Source organism: Curcuma longa, chromosome 12 (genome assembly GCF_044706935.1).
Source record: "Curcuma longa cultivar G26 ecotype Majalengka, Jawa Barat chromosome 12, ITB_CL_G26_1.1, whole genome shotgun sequence".
Taxonomy (NCBI): Eukaryota; Viridiplantae; Streptophyta; class Magnoliopsida; order Zingiberales; family Zingiberaceae; genus Curcuma; species Curcuma longa.
In genome coordinates, this window is record NC_133872.1 from 2,668,218 (window position 1) to 2,689,086 (window position 20,869).

A 20,869-nucleotide genomic window follows, 5' to 3' on the forward strand; every position below is an offset into this window, starting at 1 on the left:
TTCCTCGGGTCCATCACGCCGCGCATCGGGGCCCGCTTTCCCACCTTCAATAATTCGCCCCTCTCAGTCTCTCCATATCTCTCTCCGATCTCTGCTTCCCCCCTCCTCCTCGCTTCCGTTAATAGAGAGAAGGGTCAAAAACGCAAAGGCCATATTGCAGAAGAAGCAGCAGTACGTGTTTTTGCTGTAAAATTTTCAACCTCACATGTAACTATTAAAAAAATCTCCACATGCATGGAATGAAAGCAATTGCAGAAGGAATGAGCGACGATCAAATCTGGGTTCGGGACGCAATTATTGGCTCCGAACCACGTCGCCAAATCTCGATTTGGTTGGTTCGGACATCGCCATCGAGTAATTGACGTCTCCAGTTGTAGGTCACGAGAGCACGTTACTCGCGAGCGTGTAGGAAGAAAGAAAGAACAGGCGAAGGAAAAAGGAAAGGAAAGATAAGTGAGGAGAGAGGGGAGAAACGGAAAGGAAAGGGATGAAAAGCTACTAAGGAAAGGAGAGTAGCCCAGAAGGTACTCCCACTCCCAAGTCGAACCAGAGGAATTGCAGTCTGCAGAGCTCCATAACTATCATTTTTCCTTTTTTTTTTCTTTTTTCCTTTCCAGTTTCAATTAGAAAATTGTAAAAATAATAATAATAAAAGAACGGTGAGAGAGGGATTTTAGCGTGTAGGTTGAGTGTGAAGCAAAGGCTTGGCGAGCGTAGGCAGGGAAAGGAAAGGGAGAGGAGAGAATAAAAGCAGGCGGGGTGGCTTCTGCAAGGCGCTTCCCTTCGGACACCGGAGCCTTCGCGGACTGGGCGGCATCCTCCGCCGTCGCCGACCGGGGAGACGACCTCTGCCTCGGGTTCAATGCCGGCGGCGGAAGCGGAGCCGCCGGGGGCGTAGTATGGGCGGCCGGGGGTAGCTCCTCCGCGACCGGTGGCGGCGGGCGGCAGACCGTTAATTACGGGATGCCTGCTGATATGGGCACGGTGGTGTTCGCCTCCGCCGCGTCGTTGCAGCACCACCATGAATCGTTGCTCTCCGGCGCGGATCACCACCCCGCCATCATCCCCCTCCTCGCCGCCACCCCGTGCGTCGTCGATGACGACAGTCCTGCCGTCCGGGGAAAGCTAGGCGGCGGGATCCACATCTGGCAACCCGCCCAGCCGCAGGCGGCACTGTATCACCACGACGGTCACCCGCTTCCAGCACACAATGAAACCAACCCTAACCCTAATCCTAATCCTAACCCTACCCTCTATAATTACCTTCGGAAGCCAATCCCGATGCTGGAATCCAGCGTAATTATCGGCGCCACGGCTGGCGTTGGCGCGTCCACGTGTCAGGACTGCGGCAACCAGGCTAAGAAAGATTGCAGTCACCGCCGCTGCCGGACTTGCTGCAAGAGCCGGGGGTTTGAGTGCTCTACACACGTGAAGAGCACGTGGGTTCCCGCCGCCCGCCGTCGCGAGCGCCAGATTGGCACCTCTGCTGCCGCCTCCACCTCCACCTCCACCTCCGCCACCAAGAAGCCCCGCCTTGTCTCCTCTCAGCCCACCACCGCCTCCCACACCTCCACCTCCAACACCACTCGTAGCTTTGACACCACCTCCAGCCACCAAGGTAATTGAATTGATCAAAGCAAAACCTTTCATAACTTTTAAAAATTTCATCTTGCTTTGTTTCTCACGCAGATGCCAGCGTCAAAGAGAATCTCCCCGGCCACGTGCGAGCGCCAGCGTTGTTCAAGTGCGTGCGCGTGACCTCCATCGACGACGGCGAGGACGAGTACGCCTACCACGCGATGGTCAAGATCGGCGGTCGGGTCTTCAAAGGCTTCCTCTACGACCACGGCCTCGATGATGGCGGCGGCCACTCCGACGACGGCAAGGAGAGCTCTATACCCAACATCTCGGAGCTGCACCTCGGAAATCGCTTCGGCGGTGCTTCTTCATCGACGATGCAGTCTCCGTCGGACGCCTTCGGCGGTGGATTGGTTGGAAGCACCCACTACGATAATCAAATAAACGGATAAATCATCCCGATGCTTTGTTGTAACAGTATGTTCCTTTATCTTTCTTCGTTTTGCTTGAGGCGATTATATCTTCCTTTTTATTTAATTCATGGTGATGATACTGTCTCGTCTTATAACGCCATTTCAATGCTACCGATCACCATTATTTCTTGCACTGTTACTGGCCTTGATTCCCTGCAGCTTTCATTGACAAATAGAGACGTGAAAGTGGTGCAGTGCAAATCGCGCTGCTCAGTTCGCCATGGGGGCCATCTCCTGGCCAATTTGTTAATGGTAGTAACTTCATGTATAGTTGAACTAGTAGCTTTGATGCAGTTGTCATGTGTAGTTTCTGAACTTGTTTATGAGGGAAGATAGCGTGTGGTGGAGGGAGTTGCATCGAGACTAGTAGAGTTTTTTTTTTTCCAATCTAAGTGTGTGTACGTGCCAAGTTACTTAAAAGCATGGTTGCTGTGGGTTCTTTCTTTTCCAAGGCCGAAAGGGTTGTGTGATGTGATTCCACGTCTTCTGTTCAGCCTGCTCCTTTTGTCATCCCGTCAACTCATGCCATACACATCAGGGTAGCTCAAAGATCGGAACAGTAGACGTTGAATAGTGATGAATGGTTAATGGTTTTATCACGCGAACAATGACTAGGATTGTTATTGATGTTATCATTTTTTTTTTGTAGGATTCACTATTGACTGTCCTTTCACAGTGTCAGTTTTGTTTACTTTTTCCCTATTTGTTTTCGGCTTTGTATTGGTTTTTATCGATCATTATCCTTGAGCATGACACCCACGATTAACGATTGTATATGCTGCTTGACTTTGCCCAGAGTTTTCAGTGCTATGGAAAGCGGTGGAACATTACACGATAAGAGGTGTGATATTATATCTGAGATTTTATATACGATGAGTTTGAAAATTTTATGACACTTGACATTAAGATCCCTTTGGACTTTTCAATTTATCTAGGTGGTAGATGGAAAATTTTTATAGGATTAGACTGGATTAGTGACCTCTAAAATTTATCGGATCAGAATTGAATATCTAAATTATACTTTTTTATATATATGCACGACTTTTAACTTAAACTTGAGGAATGTAAACTTAACTTAAGTGTTAGATCCATATGCCTTTTCGTTTTAGTTCTTTGTTGAAATTTACTCAATTATTAAATATCCTCATCATTTCTCCATGCTTTGTTTCAGTTTATTTCTTGTAACAGCACTAATCAAAATGCACAACCCAACTCATATACTCAAATTATCTTGTTCAATAATAGTACTTCATGAAATTTCTAAGTTAATCACCACTACAATTTTTTTTTATTTTCAAGTTACAATATAATTTAAAGGTAATACTCGTGAGACAGATCAAAATAACTACTTTTGATCTTTTATTCTATTTCTGAAATTGATTGATCATCAAATTAGTGTAAGCTGGTGTGGAAGATAAAACTCCCTGGATTATGCATAGGATTTAGCTTGTTGATCACTCCTTTTGTTGAAAGTCGTTATACTGAAATTCTTTGTTATTACCATTTTTCCATAACTAATTGATTTCATTTATCTTACTGGTTCACAATCATGTTTGTTTGAGTATTTAATTAAATAATTGTCATATATGTAATTATACAGGCAGAGAGAGATAGTGAGAACTAAAATTTATACATTAATTTATAAATTCTGATTAGCAATTTAATTCATGTTTCAGAACAATTTTATATGGTTGATAAGTTCAATAACAAGTATATATGTCAAACTATTACATAGCTATTTTGACAGATGATGAAGACTTTTAAGAACTTCTGGAGATCAAGAATTTTAATTAGGAGTTATCCATACATGAAGAAACACATCAATAAGAGAACTTACATAAAAATAGCTCTAATTAAATTCCGTCATTGGTCTGGTTGATTTTCCCCCTTTTGCAATTATTGATATTTAAATAGTGTAAATTAGATTCTACCAAATGCTTTTGGATTTTTAAATGAATTATATTCCATGTGATCATGATCATGAGTGCTGGGTTATAGCTTGGCTCTAGAATGACATGATTCTTTTTGGACTGTGCTACTTGACATTACTATGCTAAATTTCTTCAAAATTTTGAAATAATTTCCACTTTTGCTTTCATCATGACTAGCTAGCTGAATGATCATCAAACCTAGTCTCTCATCTGATATCGGTCTAAATTCTTTCATTTCATATTTGTATATATATATCTGGGTGTTCTTTTAATATTCATGCCAAATTTGCATACTAATACTGATGGATCAGTAGTTTTGATGCCACATGATTAATTGTTCTCCTTCATCTAATATATTTGGATTTCACAGCTCTATACATTGTTAGATGTCCCTATAATTAATTTCCTCATATCTCAATCATCACCCTCAATTATAGTTTTTTTGGCTAAAATAGAATTACTATCAAATCCAAATTTGGTTTCCTTTTACTGAACAAGAAATATTCTATTAATACAACAACAGCTCAAAGGTTAGTATCTGGTTGATCTTTTAAGAAGTTCCTTAGTTGACTTCTATAAAGCTGAAATGCCCTTTTGTTTCCTTAATTGAGTTAGTTTATTGAAAACTTTCTCTTACGGTTTTTGATTAGTGATGAACTTTTAATCTTATATGGAAGTTAGTCATAGTTTAATGAGGAAATCCTTTTAAGTAATCTTATAATGAGACATTATCTTCAGAATTTTATGTAACTATACAGTTTGGTTTGTTGATTCTAAGAGTTTGCAAGGGACTAACGAAAAATATGTTTCCTTTTAGTGTGTTATTGCTGCTTTATCAAGAGTTTTAGTTGTCATGACCACTCATTGATTATTTGCTTTGATTCATGGATTGCTCTAAGAGCCAATTCTTGTGTTTGTAGTTAGTGTTTGATACAAGCTCATCAAAGGATGTGTAGACATCATATGAATATGTTGGCCTGATATATTTAGTAGTTACTCAAAGCTTGGATAATCTTTTTTTTTTTTATTGTTGGGGGGATGAATCCCTAACATTGGGGATATCGTAGTCTTTTTTGTTATGTAAAGTATATATATTTTCTTTCTCGTGATAGTGTATGCCTTTCTATGAACTTTAATATTGCTGGTTATGTTAATGAAGGATGTGCTTGATGCTCTTTATGAATGGATTGTTGTTGAGTCCAACAAATAGGATCCATTAATTTCTTATTTGTGTGTTCCTTATCATGTTAGTGCTGTGTAGGTTATTACCATCAACTTTTAGAACATCGCTTACAAAATATATATCATTGTAAACACCTGGTAATCATAAGAAAATGGTTAGTGGTGGCTTTGATAAAAGAAATTATCGAAACTATGATGTTACAGTGTTATCCATATGCTTTTCTTAACCTATCTGACTTTTTCTTTTGTTGTGTAGTAAATCGCACTAACATGATTGCATCTTCTCTGATCTGAATTAAGATTATTTAATGCTTGGTCGGTAAACCTTTGCACGCACTACAAAGCTCGGCAATTTATTAGTTGTTGGGGAGAACACAATAACTACGCCACTCCACTGAGCACGCACCAGCACCCTACAGGTGTAGCTAGCTTTTTAGCTGCCTCGATTGGTGAGCTTAGAGCTTTCAAGTTTCAACCTAACATGTTTTTTTCCTGTGTTCGTTTTTAGTGAAATCATAAAAAAGGTCGAAGTTAAAACAGTTTGATTGTATTAGAATCTAATGACTGCCTTTTCTTAAAAGAAAAGCAAGGTGATGCAATACTAAATTCTTAGTTAACTGTAACTCTAATTTCAATGTTTTGATGATGGTGATGATGATGATAAGATAGGATGATGCAGTTTATTTTTAATTTTTTGGTATGATGTCTGATTTCATCTAATTAATTTGGAAAATAGATGATTTTTTTATGATTATTTATCGAATAAATTTAGAGGATAGTTTATACATATTTATAATATTATTTTGTAAAAAGGTGGATTTGTCACTCCAGCGGTCTCACACGGTCAATTTCACGATCATTTATAAGGAAGTAAATCAAAAAATTACAGTTGGTCATGACGAAAGAAGGTATTGTTCGATTTCATCGCATATTTATAATATTCATTTCTTGGCAGTAGGGTTGTGTTTTAACATGAGATCTGAATGCTAAACTATCTGCATGTGATCCATTAATCAGAAAAAACACAATAAATCCTGTTTACATAAAGTTAGTAAGATCAAAGATAACGTAATACGTAAAGGATAAGGTAAACAACTTTAGCAAATGTGGAATTCATTATCCTAGTGGATCCTACACGGTCGATTCCACGATTATTTATGAGGAAGTAAATAAAAAAGTTACAATTGACCACGATAGAGGAGGGTATTTTTTTGACTTTATCGAGATTCGATCCTTGTCCACTTCAACAAATCTGCTTTCTCGTAACCAATTCAATTATGTTCAGGGGACATAGGATAAAGTAAACAACGACTCTACGTGAAGTGAGATAGACAATTGATTCTTAGTTTCACATATATTTTGCATCTCTTTCATCAATGGATTATTAAGTTGCAAAAAACTGCTTTAACATCAATTGGGAACAAGATCATTCCTTACTATAGTTAACAAGGGTCGAATCTCGACGAGTCAAAGTAATGTTCTCCTCCATAGTAGTCAATTGTAGTTTTTTTATTTATTTTTTCACAGATGATTGTAAAATTAATCGTGTGAGATTGTTGAGATGACAAATTTCATTTTTACTACATAGAACAAGATCATTCAAATGTGTCTCTTCACCTCCCTCTTCTCACATCATCCCCACTCTATCTGTTTAACATCGTCAAGCTGACATCTTCTATTTATACTATTATAAGCCATTTTCTAACTACTCAAGATATAGTAAAGTCATGGTCCTTCCAAGAGGGACATCTACACTCAAGAACGTTGTTAGGTTTAGCAAGATAGAATAATATCTTTTCTAGATGACAATATCACCACCGTTGAGTATAAAATATCATCTTTGGATCTTTGATTCGCTTCACAATTAAACGATCACTAAGAAAGAGAAAGAGAAGATTGTTTTTAGGTAGCAAATCTTTGAATGAAAGGTCATGTCCTTGCGAGCCGACGCATTTAATTGCTGCTCAATTTGGAGGAACAAGCTGGGCTTCCATTGACTCAACGTATCTGAACCAACGATTGCATGGGCCACCGACGCCACTCTTGCACGTGAAATGAGTAAATAAATTCAATGTACGAATTAATAGAAATACAGTTCATGTCGATTAATGGAAAATATTTATGCAGTAGTAGTTTATATATTCCCAAAGAGTGAGAACGTTGGCCATGTGGGTTGTTGTTCCTTGGCGTTTAGTGCAAGGACGTAACTAGATCTGGCCGGATCTCTCTTTGGATTTGGTGGGTCACCGAGGGCGTTTATAAGACAAACAATGAAAACAAAGAACTTCTCCTTCTTCTTGATCAGTTTTCTATGGCTGTTGAAGCAGAGGCAAGGTTCCATGTCCTGGCTGTAGATGACAGCATCATGGACAGGAAGCTCATTGAGAAACTGACGCCGGGTGGGATAACGATTATCCCGGAGACAATATTGAATCCGTGGGTTCACTTACGAACGCCGGAAACAATCTTCTAAATTTATTAATTCGGAAGAATAACAAAGAGATAGGGAAATAAACAGCATTGTCGAAAATATTATTAAATTAAAACTTCTTCTCCTAAACATCAACTCATAACATGTTTATATAGACTCAAACTTTAAGAAAGATTTCTAATAAAAAGAAAATTTTCTTAACAAATTCAAAAAAAAAAAGATTCTTAATAAAAAGAAAATTTTCTTAATAAACTCGAAAAGAAAGATTCCTAATAAAAAGAAAATTTTCTTAACCGACTCAATTCCTAAAAATCCTAAACAGATTTAAAAAATTCTAAAATAAAAAAATAGAATTTTTCAAAACTACTCTAAATACCAAAAATTCTAAAAATTATTTTAAAAAATTTATCAAAATTAATAATAAAAATCTTTGAATGCTCCTGCATCAGTCGCCTCAGATTGAAAGAAACTCGTCCTCGAGTTTAGAATAATCTCAGGTGATCGCCCAGGAAGAGGATCGTCTTGCACCAAATCAATAAAGTTCACTAGTAGTTGCTGGGCTTTAGAAATTCTCGTCGATCCACTAACAAATATGACATCAGGAGGTCACAGGTTGATCATCTTCCTTATTGGTAGCCTCAATCGTCCTTTTTCAAAGCCCAAAAGAGTGGTTGATAGCCTCGATTTCTTCTTATCACAGCTCAAAGGAGAATACAATTGTATCAGAATACATAAACTAATCATGTTGCTAGATGCTCCTGCATCAGACGTCCCAGGTTGAAAAGAACTCATCCTCGAGTTCAGGATAGTGTCTTCAAAATAAAAAATCTTTAAGTGCTGATGAATCAAAAGTCATCGCGTAAGTGGTGGAATAGTGGAAAGATCATCTAATATTAACTCAGTTAAATCTCTAGGTGGTTGTTGTATTTCTGATCGAACATAAACTGTATCCTCAAATCTGTCATCTAGAATCTCACAATCATCACCATAAAATACTTCGTCATACACTGGCTCGCTAATTGACGACTCGGTCTCATCTTCATCATAAATTGGATCACCGACTATTTCGATCTTGTCGTTCATATCTTTCTTAAGAAAAATTATATCCAAGTAAAAAGAAAAGAACTTACGACCTTTAAGATTTCGGACACTTCGATCATAGTGTGAGGCTTCCTCATCTGAAATCTGCCTATCACAATCTTGAACACATACCTCATGATTTTCAAGATCTTGCACCGTTAGATGTTGGAACTCAGTCTCATCTTCATCATAAATTGGATCACCGACTATTTCGATCTTGTCATCCATATCTTTCTAAAGAAAAATTGTATCCAAGTAAAAAGAAAAGAACTTACGATCTTTAACATTTCGGGCACTATGATCACAGTGTGAGACTTCCTCATCCGGAACTTTCCTATTACGATCTTGACCACGTACCTCACGATCTTCAAGGTCTTGCGCCGTTAGATGTTGGAATAATTCCATGACTTGTCTTTGTTGATCTTCAAGTATCTTGTCTTGGGTGCTACGATCACAATGCGAGGCTTCCTCAGCCAGAACCTGCCTTTCACGATCATGATCACGAACCTCACGATCTTCAAGATCTTGCACCGCTAGACGCTGGAACAACTCCGTAACTTGTCTCTGTGCATCAAGAATCTCGTCTTCGGTGTTACGATCACGGTGTGAGACTTCCTCTGCCGGAACCTGTCTATCACGACCATGATAACAACCTTGACGACGATCCATCGAATCTTGAGAGCTCTGATATCAACTGACGCCGGACGGGATAGTGATTATCCCGGGGGCAATATTGAATCCGTGGGTTCACCTACGAACGCCGGAAACAATCTTCTAAAATCTGTTAATTCGGAAGAATAACAAGAGATAGGGAAATAAACGGCATTGCCGAAAATATTATTAAACCAAAACTTCTTCTCCTAAACATCAACTCATAACATATTTATATAGACTCAAACTCTAAGAAAAATTCCTAATAAAAAGAAAATTTTCTTAACAAATTCAAAAAGAAAGATTTCTAATAAAAAGAAAAATTTCTTAACAAACTCGAAAAGAAAAATTCCTAATAAAAGAAAATTTTCTTAACCGACTCAATTCCTAAAAATCGTAAACGGATTTAAAAAATTCTAAAATAAAAAATAGAACTTTTCAAAACTACTCTAAATACCAAAAATTCTAAAAATTACTTAAAAATAATATTCACTTTTATGATAACAAGCTCAGTCTCTGATGCATTTATCAATCCCTGCTCTTCACTTTTATGATAACAAGCTTGTATGCGTATTTGGTGCTTCAGTTGCCACTGTGGATCCAGGAAGCAAGGCTCTTGAATTCCTGGGATTGTCAGCGACTGCTTCATCAGAACATAATGTAATTTTTCTGATCCATTTCAGCCCCTCAATTCCTTATCCTTTTCCAAAATTTTCTCCTTTGCTGCTAATTTAGATTGCTGATGCAGGAAACAGAGGTGAATCTGATCATAACATATTACTCCATGCCAGGGATGACAGGGTATGACCTTCTCAAAAGGATCAAGGTATACTTCACCTTTCTTTGATGCAAAACATTTGTCTTCTTGTTTCAGCTTGTGTTCTTCAATTGCAGGGGTCATCTTCCTTCAAGGGCATTGCAGTAGTGATTATGTCATCAGAGAACATGCCTTCCAGGATAAACATGAAGGGAGAGGAGATGTAGAATTTGGGAAAAGAGGAGTGTAACAATTTTGAAGAACTTTTTTTCTCTCACAATGCATTTTATCCTTGCTACAACTTGGTTTATATAGCCATGAGAAAGGAAGCCCAAAGACATTTTGGTTCTTCCTACATTAAATCAAATGCATGTACTTACAATCAAGACAACTTAATTAGCCCTTACAACTTAAGCAATTTGGTTTTGAATTCCAACAATTCAATTTGATTTAGACTTCTAAGAATGCAAGTTTGGTTAGATTTCCAACAATGCTCCCTGTAAACCAAACTTGCTCTTCATTCCTAAGCTTGCCACAATTCTTTTGAAAATAGGTCCTCCGAGTGGTTTAGTGAAGATATCAGTCTTTTGTTCATTGGTCCTGCAATATTCAACATGAACAATACCTTCATTCACAAGCTCCCTTAAGAAATGATATCGAATTCGAATATGCTTTGTTTTTCCATGAAGAACTGGATCTTTTGAAATTGAAATTGTTGAATTGTTGTCACAGAATAAGGTTGTTGAACCTTCTTGAACATGCTTGAGATTCTCTAGAATTCCACGCAACCAAAGTAAATGACATCCTGCAAAAGAAGCGGCAATGTATTCTGCTTCTGTAGTAGATAGTGCAATAGTAGACTGCTTCTATGAACACCATGCTATAGCTCCGCTTCCAAGATCAAAAACATAGCCTGAGGTGCTTTTGCTATCATTGATACTTCGTGCTAAGTCACTGTCAGTATAACCAACAAGATTAACTAGTATATATGTTTGATAGAAGATGCCATAATCAAGAGTTCCTTTCACATATCTAAGAATTCTTTTTGCTGCCTCCCAGTGATTAGAAAATGGTTGCTCCATAAACCTGCTCACCAAACTTACAGCATACATAATATCTGGCCTTGTAGTAGTTAAGTACATCAAGTTTCCAACTAAACTTCGAAATGTAGTTGGATTAACTAGTTTCCCTTCACCATACTTGCTCAACTTTAATCCTATAACACAAGGAGTTGAAATAGGATTTGCATTCTTCATTCTGAATTTCTTCAAAATTTCTTTTGCATAACTCTCTTGAGTGATAAAAATTCCATGCTTAGATCTTAAAACTTCAATTCCAAGAAAATGATGTAATTCTCCCAAATCAGTCATCTCAAATTTATTTTTCATTGAAAGTTTGAAATCATCTAGCATCTTCAAATCATTGCCAGTAAAAATAAGATCATCAACATAAAGACTTACAAATATGAAGCTTCCATATGGATTGGATTTGGTGTAGAGAGTATGCTCTAATGGGCATTTTAGAAAACCATTCTTCTCAAAGTAATGATCGATGCAACTATACCAAGCCCTTGGCGATTGTTTTAGCCCATACAAAGCCTTTTTCAACTTGTAGACTTTATCTTCTTCTCCCTTTTTAACAAACCCAGGAGGTTGTTCAAGATAGATCTCTTCTTGAAGAACACCATTCAGAAATGCTGATTTGACATCCATTTGAAAAATTTTCCAATTGTTTTGAGCTGCAAGAGAGATCATTAATCGAATAGTATCAAGTCTCGATACGGGAGCAAATACCTCTTTAAAATCTTCTCCTTCTTTTTGCTTGTATCCTTTTGCTACAAGCCTTGCTTTATGCTTATTGATAGAACAATCTGCATTTCTTTTGATCTTGTATACCCATTTAACACCAATGGGTTTTTTATGTGGAGGAAGATCAGTGAGCTCCCAAGTTCCATTTTTTTCAATGGAAGCTATCTCCTCTTTCATGGCCTTTTTCCATACTTCTTTCTGATTTGCTTCATTAAATAAAATTGGTTTTTCTCCTGCAAAGAAAGCAAAAAATATAGAATCATGATATTCAATAGGCTCAGTTGAATCTAAGAGTTCCTGCACGCTTCTCATTTTCCTTGGAGGAGGACTTGTTGAAAAACTTGGTGAATTTCTTGGTGAATAAGGAGAATTGTCTTCTTCTGATTCTTGTTCACTAATTAAAGGAATATGGATATCCTTTCCTATGCATTTTGTATCTTCAAAATTTGCATCTTCATCAAAACGAACATCACGACTTATCACTATCCTTTTGGTCTTTGGATTATATAACTTGTAGGCTTTGCTTCTTTCACTATATCCAATGAAGATGCATTTTTCAGATTTGTCATCAAACTTGTTTCTATTTGCTTGCGGAATGAGTGAATAAGCAACGCTCCCAAACACCTTTAAATGTTGAATATCAGGCTTTCTTCCATACCATGCCTCATGTGGTGTGCAATCTTCCAAACTTTTTGTTGGAGAACGATTGATAAGGTAACCTGCACAAGAAATAGCTTCTGCCCAAAATTCATTTGGTAAATTTTTCCTTTTGAGCATGCATCTCATACTTTCAACAATGGTTCTATTTTTCCTTTCACTTACACCATTTTGTTGTAGTGTAAAACGAGCTGTCAACTCATGCCTTATACCATGTTCTCTAAAATATTTCTCAGCTTCATTTGAAATATATTCGCCGCCACGATCAGTTCTCAAAGTTTTGATGCGAAGCACAGTATAATTCTCAACTTCAACTTTAAAATCTCTAAAAGCTTGTAATGCATGAGATTTTTCTTTGAGAAACTTAATCCATACCTTCCTTGTGAAGTCATCTATGAAAGTAATGAAGAACATGCTTCCACCAAGTGATTCTGTTGGCATATATCCACAGAGGTCAGAATGAACAAGCTCCAATGGCCTTTTTGCTCTTCGAGATGCTTGTTGTGGGAATGGATCTCTGTGTTGCTTTCCAAGTTGACATGCTTCACAAACTTCTTCAACTTGATCGATCTTTGGCAGTCCTCTAACCATCTCTTTTGTTGACAACAACTTTAAACTTCCATAATTCAAATGTCCATACCTATCATGCCACAACTTTGAAACCTTTTTATCAACAGCAGCAAAACAAGATAAATTTGTGGTTTCAAGTTTGAGAGGAAATAAGTTGTTAGAAGTCACACCAATCTTTGCAATAACCTGATATAGTGCAAGCATTATGATGCATATGCAGATCATACCCTTTCTTCATAAGATGACCAGCACTAAGTAAGTTGCTTTTTAAACCCGGAACAAAATAAACTTCAGACATTTTCTCAATATTTTCAGATTTAGTTTTAAAACAAATCTCACCAATTGCTTCAATTTTGTGAGTACTAGCATCACCAATCATGACTTCACTATAATCAATTTTAGATAAACTGGAAAACAGATTTTTGTTACCTGTCATGTGCTTGCTAGCCCCACTGTCTAGGTACCACATTTCATCAACTTTGTTGTCATGGGAAGCAAGCAACAAAGTTTCTTCACCTTTACTTTGATGAATGAAGCCACTTTCAGTTTTTTTGTCATCTTCTTGCTTAAACCAACAATCTGCAGCTTTATGTCCAGGCTTGTGACAATGACTACATTTGATATAGCCATGTTTCTTATCATCTGGTTGTTTGTGCCAACAATCTGCAACTTTATGTCCTGGTTTATGACAATAGCCACATTTAATATAACCACGTCCTCGGCCTCTTTGATATCCACCATCTCCTCTTCCTCTTTGAAATTTGAAGCTTTGATTTTCATTGTTGTCACTTTGATGATATTGTTGATTTCTTCCTATTCCGTGAGAGCTTAAATCACCACGTCCTCTAAAATTTTTGTACCTGCCGTGATAGGATGAACCACGACCTCTAATAGAAACTTGGGATTTAAGAGCTTGATCAGATTGTTGTGATGAGGGAAATAATAAATTAATCTTCACTTCATGAGCTTTCAAGATACTTTGTAAATCTTCTAAAGTCATGCTCTTCAAATCTCTTGTCTGTTCAATAACAGTAACAAGGCTAAAATATTTTTCAGGAAGAGAACGAAGTACCTTTTGTACAATTCTGAAATCTTCCAATGATTCACCGTTTGAAGTCATTTGATTCACTATAGAACCAATTTTTGTGAAATACTCAGCAACTTTATCATTTTCTTTCATCTCTAATTTTTCAAATTCTGATTTCAAAATTTGAAGTTGAATATTCTTCACTTGTTCATTACCTTTATAAGCTTTTTGTAGAATTTCCCAAGCTTGCTTCGATGTTGTTGCTTTGTGGATTTTCTCGAACACCACTTTGTCTATTGCAAAATTGATTTGATTTAGAGCATGAATATCCTTCTTCCGGTTGTCCACCAAAGCTTTCTTTTCGGCATCACTCAAGCCTTCTTCATCTTCGAACTCAAGAAATCCTTTGTCGACTATATTCCATAAATCAAAAGCTTTCAACCAAACTTGAAATCTACTGCTCCAATAATCAAAATCTTCTCCATTGAAAGTATGCGGAAATGGAGTCGCAATATTTCTGGAAGCCATTTTTCTTGAACCTCACTTCGCTCTGATACCAATTGAAGGGAGAGGAGATGTAGAATTTGGGAAAAGAGGAGTGTAACAATTTTGAAGAAGAACTTTTTTTCACTCACAATGCATTTTATCCTTGCTACAACTTGGTTTATATAGCCATGAGAAAGGAAGACATTTTGGACAATCAAGACAACTCAATTAGCCCTTAGACCATCTCCAACCATAAAACCCATTTTGGTGCTCTTTCAACACCAATTTGGTGTCCAAGAGACACCATTTCCTACACAAAGTTAATAACTAATATAAATTTATAATATATAAAATTTACAAAATTAATTCAATTAAATTAAATAATATTAATTTATAATATTTAAAAATATTTTCGTGCATGTGATATTTAATACATTAATTTATTCTACTTAATGCATTAATATTTATAGTATTTTTAGCATTTAAAAATATTTTTATATTAATTAATTAATTAATATTACACTTGCACATTAAATCAAATGCTGCATGTACTTGGACACCATTTTGGTGTATCCAAGAAAACTTTTACAATTAGCCCTTACAACTTAAGCAATTTGGTTTTGAATTCCAACAATCCAATTTGATTTAGGCTTCTAAGAATGCAAGTTTGGTTTAGATTTCCAACAAAACAAGTGAGAAAGAAAGAAGTTTGATCTCAATTCATTTTTTTATTTAATTGAAATCTAAAATATTCTGAGCGAGTTTCTGCAGATGCTTAGAAGGAGGAGCAGAAGAGTTCTTTCTGAAGCCACTTAGGCTCTCGGACATGAAGAGGCTCAGGCCTCACATACTGAAAGGGAAATCAAAAGAGGGACATCTAAATCAAGAAGAAGACAGTGAGATCAATAGCATCATCTGCAGAAGATCAGACATGACAATAGCGGTTTCTGCAACAAAAGGAAAGCCATGGATGAGGAATCTGCACAAGAAAGGAGAAGACTAAGATTCTGCTATCTGGTGTGATCAGTTCCTGAGAAATGATGACAATTTTGAAGTGCTAGAGCGATTCAGAAATAGGAAATGTAAATAACTGGAGAAATCCCATCCCATTGATGTATTAAATATAATAAAGCGTTAATTCTAAAACATAGCACATACTGACTTTTATGCCGATCCCAAATCAAGAACATACTTTCAAAAAGATTGATTCTGTGCATATAATCATTCTCTTCCTCTATCGATCCATTGAAGCAAACCGGGGAAAGGATTGTTGTTCATGACATCTTTCGGCTCGATCATCCGTCCGTCAAATTTTCCATCCGTGTAAACAAGTCCTCGACATCTGTGGATTCGTCTTCAAATTCCCATTGGAGGAGATCCACAAACATCCCCATCCTGTTTCTCCTCCCTTTTACATTGACCGACTGATGGCCCGTCTTGGAATTCTTCTCCCCTTCGTCCTAGGTAGTGAGTGGCCATGGATGTCAAGATCCGTGAGTTCTTCGACTCGGTTGGCTGCTTTTTTACCGGCGGCGATCACATTCCGTGGTGCGACCGCGACATCATCGCTGTAAGTCTATCCTTCCGCCAAAAATCTAACCATGTGGAATTCCCCCTCGTATGCTTCGCTTCTTTTCCCCTTTTTTTCCTCATGGCTCGGAACAATTAGGGCATTCTCAGAAGTTTTTTTTCTGGAGTAATTTGTCTTCTTTTAACTGTTGGATTTAATTATAATTTATATATATGGATACGAAACGAATCTATTTAAATGATCTAATTAATATTTATTGGATTTCAAATTATTGGATGTGGATTAAATATGTAAAATCCATTAATCCTTTCCGTTATTATCGGATGTGAATTAAATATGTAGATTCTGTTAGTTCGTTTTGTTATTATTGGATATGGATTAAATATATAGAATAGGTCAATCCGTTTCGTTATTATCTATGAGCTGATAACGGATCAAACTTCTATATATAGAGTTTAGTCCCTAAGGGTTTAGGTATAATTAACATCTCGTCTTTGTTTTCTATTGATGAAGGTGTTACGATGTCGTCACCCTAATTCCTTTAGAAGATCATTCTCTTACTTCCGCTTAATCTTCTTCCATAGGGATTGAGCAGTTGACATTGCAGGACAAGGATAATGACTCTCCAATCAGGTTATTTATCATTATTTATATATTTTATTTCTTAAATCATGTTACATTGAAACTAGATTCTTATTTTATTTATATTTTTAATTATTCAAGTTCTTATTCGATTTATAGAACTTAATTATACTACTTAGGATTTACAAATTCTATCAATTAGTATCAAAGCCAAGTTGTCTTTCATTGTATTTCATGGTTTACAAGATCGTGCTTACCGAGCGATTTGTAGCAAGTTCGTTCCAAAATTTATTGTGAATAGGTTGAATTAGAAATAGACTCAATTTATTGTATGATTCATAAGGGAATAAGAACATTTTTATTTTTATTTATTTATTTAAATTGAGCGATTCATAAGGGAATAAGAACATTTTATTTTTATTTATCTATTTATTTATTTGTTATTATGATTTCAGGGAGGATTTAAGGGTGATTTCCTTTCCTAATTCCTTTCCCCATTCTTTTGCGAACAAAACCCAAAAGGAGGCTGCCGGGTTGAGTTAGGTTTTGGCTTATCTGCTTGGTGAAAGCTCCTCGGGTCTTCTAGGGTCTATTTACACACGTGTTACTAAATTAAATTATTGTATCGGCCTAAAGGAAGGCACATTAAATAGGTTTAGTGCATTATGTGTCGATAGACATATATCTATGTTAAAAGTAATTGGTCCAAAGAAAAATTACTTTTATGTCAAATATATGTTCAAGATAACTTACAACTAAAGAACAAATTTATTTTGTTCAGATCATGCACAAAAATATGTCGGCCGAAAGGAAGACATATTATGTGGCTGATTAAGGTTAATGTAAATTATGAACAAATATATAACTCATATAAAGCGTCGTACCACTAACAAATTACATTTTAGTCCAAAGAATAAAATGCAATGTTGTACTTGATATCTCATAAAGAGCCCAATTATATGCTTTATTTGCATATTTTATTACTTATAATTGTTTTTTATATTGATTAAATCGTGAGCTTACATTATTTTCTCCCTTTTATTATTTCAGTGCAATCAGTAATTGTTAGTCTTAATCACATCCCCACTTTAACTGGTTCTAATTTTGCTGAATGGAAAGAGTACATTCTCATAGTCTTGGGTTGCATGGACTTAGACTGTGCATTGAGATATGATCGCCCTGCACCTCTGACTAGTGCTAGCACCAAAGAGCAGAGGGCTGAATTTGAAAAGTGGGAGCGATCAAACCGTATGTGTCTAAGTATCATGAAGCTTTCCATACCGACACCAATTAAAGGCTTTATTACTGAAGGAGAAGATGCTAAAAGTTTTCTAAGCCAATTAGCAGACCGTTTTGTTGCAAACGAAAAGGTTGAGACTACCACACTTCTTTCGAAGTTGGTAACTATGCGCTATAACGGTAAAGAAAATATCAGAGAATATATTATGGAGATGTCTAATATTGCCACAAGTCTGAAAGCACTTAATCTTGAAATATCTGAATCTATATTAGTGCATTTTGTCTTGATGTCTTTGCCTGCACAGTTTACTACTTTGAAGATTTCATATAATACTCAAAAGGATAAATGGACATTAAATAAGCTTATAACTCAGTGTGTGCAAGAAGAGAAGAGACTGAGGCACGAGATACCTGAAAGTGCTCACTTAGCATCTGATTCTCGAGGTCCAAACAAGAAACAGAAAAGGATCAATAATAAAGGAAAGAGAAAGCAAACTATAGATTCTGGAAATGTTAACCATAAGGAGCACAAGAAACAAGATAAGGAGTCAACTTGTTATTTCTGCAAAAAGAAAGGTCATATGAAGAAAGATTGCCTCAAATACGCCAATTGGCGTGTAAAGAAAGGTAAACTTCTTAACTTTGTTAGTTCAGAAATCAATTTGAACACTTGGTATATAGATACCGGTGCTACTACTCATATAAGTGTCACTATGCAGAGTTATTTCAAGAGCCGTCTTCTGTTTGATGGTGAAAGATACATTTATACGAAAAATGGAAGAAAGGCTAAAGTTGATTCGATTGGTGTTTTTAGGCTTTGTTTAGGAATCAATATTTTTTTAGATTTAAAAAATACATTTATTATACCGTCTTTTCGACGGAATGTAATTTTAATTTCTTGTTTGGACAAATCAGGTTATTCTTGTTCATTTAAAAATAAAATTTTCAATATTTTCTATAATTCAACATTGGTTGACAATGGTTCCTTGGTTGATAAGTTTTATAAATTAAACACCATAACTCCTATGGTTGACAACGTAATTATGCATAGTATTAGTATAAAACGTAAATTGATTAATGAGAATTCATTTATATTGTGGCATAGGCGTTTAGGATATATATCCAAACAACACCTAGAAAGGTTAATGTCATATGAAATTCTCAATTCTCTTGACATGACAGACTTTGAGGTCTGTATCAAGTGTGTTAAGGGAAAGACAACAAACAAAAGCAATAAGAGGGCGAGTCGTTGTAGTGATGTTTTGAAGCTAATACATATAGACATTTGTGGATCATTCCTTAAGGCATCTTGAAATGGATATACATATTTTATTAGCTTCATAGACGATTACTCTCGATTCAACTATCTGTACCTCATTCGTGAGAAGTTGCAATCTTTAGACATGTTCAAAATTTTCAAAGCCGAAATTGAAAATCAACTAGGTAAGAAAATTAAAATTGTCTGATCCGATCGTGGAGGTGAATATTACGGTCGATATAATGGATCAGGTGAACAATGTCCAAGACTTTTTGTGAATTACCTTGTAGAGTATGAGATTGTGCCTCAGTATACCATGTCTGGTACTCCCAGTCAGAATGGTGTAGTTGAGCGACGCAATCGTACCCTAAAAGATTTGGTAAGAAGTATGCTGACTTTTATTTCTTTATCTGAATCTTTGTGGGGTGAGGCACATAAGACTGCAGTTTACCTACTTAACAGAGTATCAAGTAAGACAGTAAATAAAATCTCATTCGAGATGTGGACAGGTAGAAAGCCTAGTATTAGACGTTAGTAGCCACTTCTACTATAGAGGCAGAGTTGATAGCATGCTACGAAACATCCAATCATGGAATTTGACTTTGAAATTTTATCACAACACTGCGTATCGTTAATGGTATTGATAGGTCATTAAAGATTAACTGTGATAATAAAGCCACAGAATTTTTTATGTCAAAAATAATCGTAGTTTGTCGAAATCCAAACACATTGACATCAAATTTCTAGCAGTTAAAGAAAGAATTCAGAGTCATCAGGTAATGATAGAGCACATCAATACAGATTTTATATTGGCAGATCCACTCATAAGGGGCTTGGTGCCTAAGGTGTTTCATGCGCATGTTGTGGATATGTGAGTTCTTATGGAAGAAGAATTCATATAGTGGGATCTATATATATTTTATTGCTCTATATTTATTAATAAAGATAAATATTTTATTTTGATATTTATACGTACTTAAAGTTCAAAAATATTAATAAGTATTTATATGTTTGTTTGACACTCTGAAATAAAATATCATGATTTACTATTGCAGTTTAGCATTTAATATTTGTAAATATAATATAGATTCTTTTAGAAATCATAAGGCTTGAATCATGATTTGTTATTGCACTTTAGTATAAAGTATTTACAAATATGATCAAACTCTTTTGGGTCATTCAGGACCAATTAAAAATTGACATGTATTGATCATATTTCATATAATTTTCATACTACATATCCACATCTTGATCTATGTCATTATGACATTGGTATTATGATTATTGTTAGGGCTTGTTACAAACATATATAACAATTATGACCTCTTTAGTCCTATTCCAATGAAGTTAATGGACCATATTATTTATAGAGGTATTTTGTACTCATAGAATTTGATATCAATTGAAGTTATAATCGTATATCATATACATACACATGTAGCTCAAGTGGGAGATTGTTGGATTTAATATCTTAAAGTGAGCTTAATTATAATTTATATACGCGGATACGAACCGAACCCATTTTAGTAATCTAACTAAAGTTTATCGGGTTTCGGATTATTGGATGTGGATTAAATATGTAGAATCCGTTAGTCCGTTCCGTTATTATCGGATGTGAATTAAATATG

General features: G+C 36.0%; 2 protein-coding genes across 2 annotated transcripts in view; both read left to right on the plus strand.

Annotated features, from left to right (window-relative positions):
• The first annotated feature begins 342 nt into the window (after positions 1-342).
• Positions 343-2,190, plus strand: LOC141843170 (protein LATERAL ROOT PRIMORDIUM 1-like). The gene is made up of 2 exons (XM_074731208.1): positions 343-1,618; positions 1,690-2,190. Exons 1-2 carry the CDS (start codon positions 964-966, stop codon positions 2,028-2,030), a joined length of 996 nt encoding a protein of 331 aa, XP_074587309.1. The 5' UTR covers positions 343-963; the 3' UTR covers positions 2,031-2,190.
• A 5,276-nt stretch (positions 2,191-7,466) lies between these two features.
• LOC141843444 (two-component response regulator ORR9-like) overlaps positions 7,467-20,869 on the plus strand; it is a 13,843-nt gene continuing 440 nt past the window's right edge. The window contains exons 1-5 of the mRNA XM_074731504.1: positions 7,467-7,563; positions 8,274-8,294; positions 9,913-9,986; positions 10,075-10,152; positions 10,221-10,288. Of these exons, the coding sequence (XP_074587605.1) occupies positions 7,476-7,563; positions 8,274-8,294; positions 9,913-9,986; positions 10,075-10,152; positions 10,221-10,288 (329 nt within the window). The 5' untranslated portion in view covers positions 7,467-7,475. The remainder of the gene's footprint in view (positions 7,564-8,273; positions 8,295-9,912; positions 9,987-10,074; positions 10,153-10,220; positions 10,289-20,869) is intronic.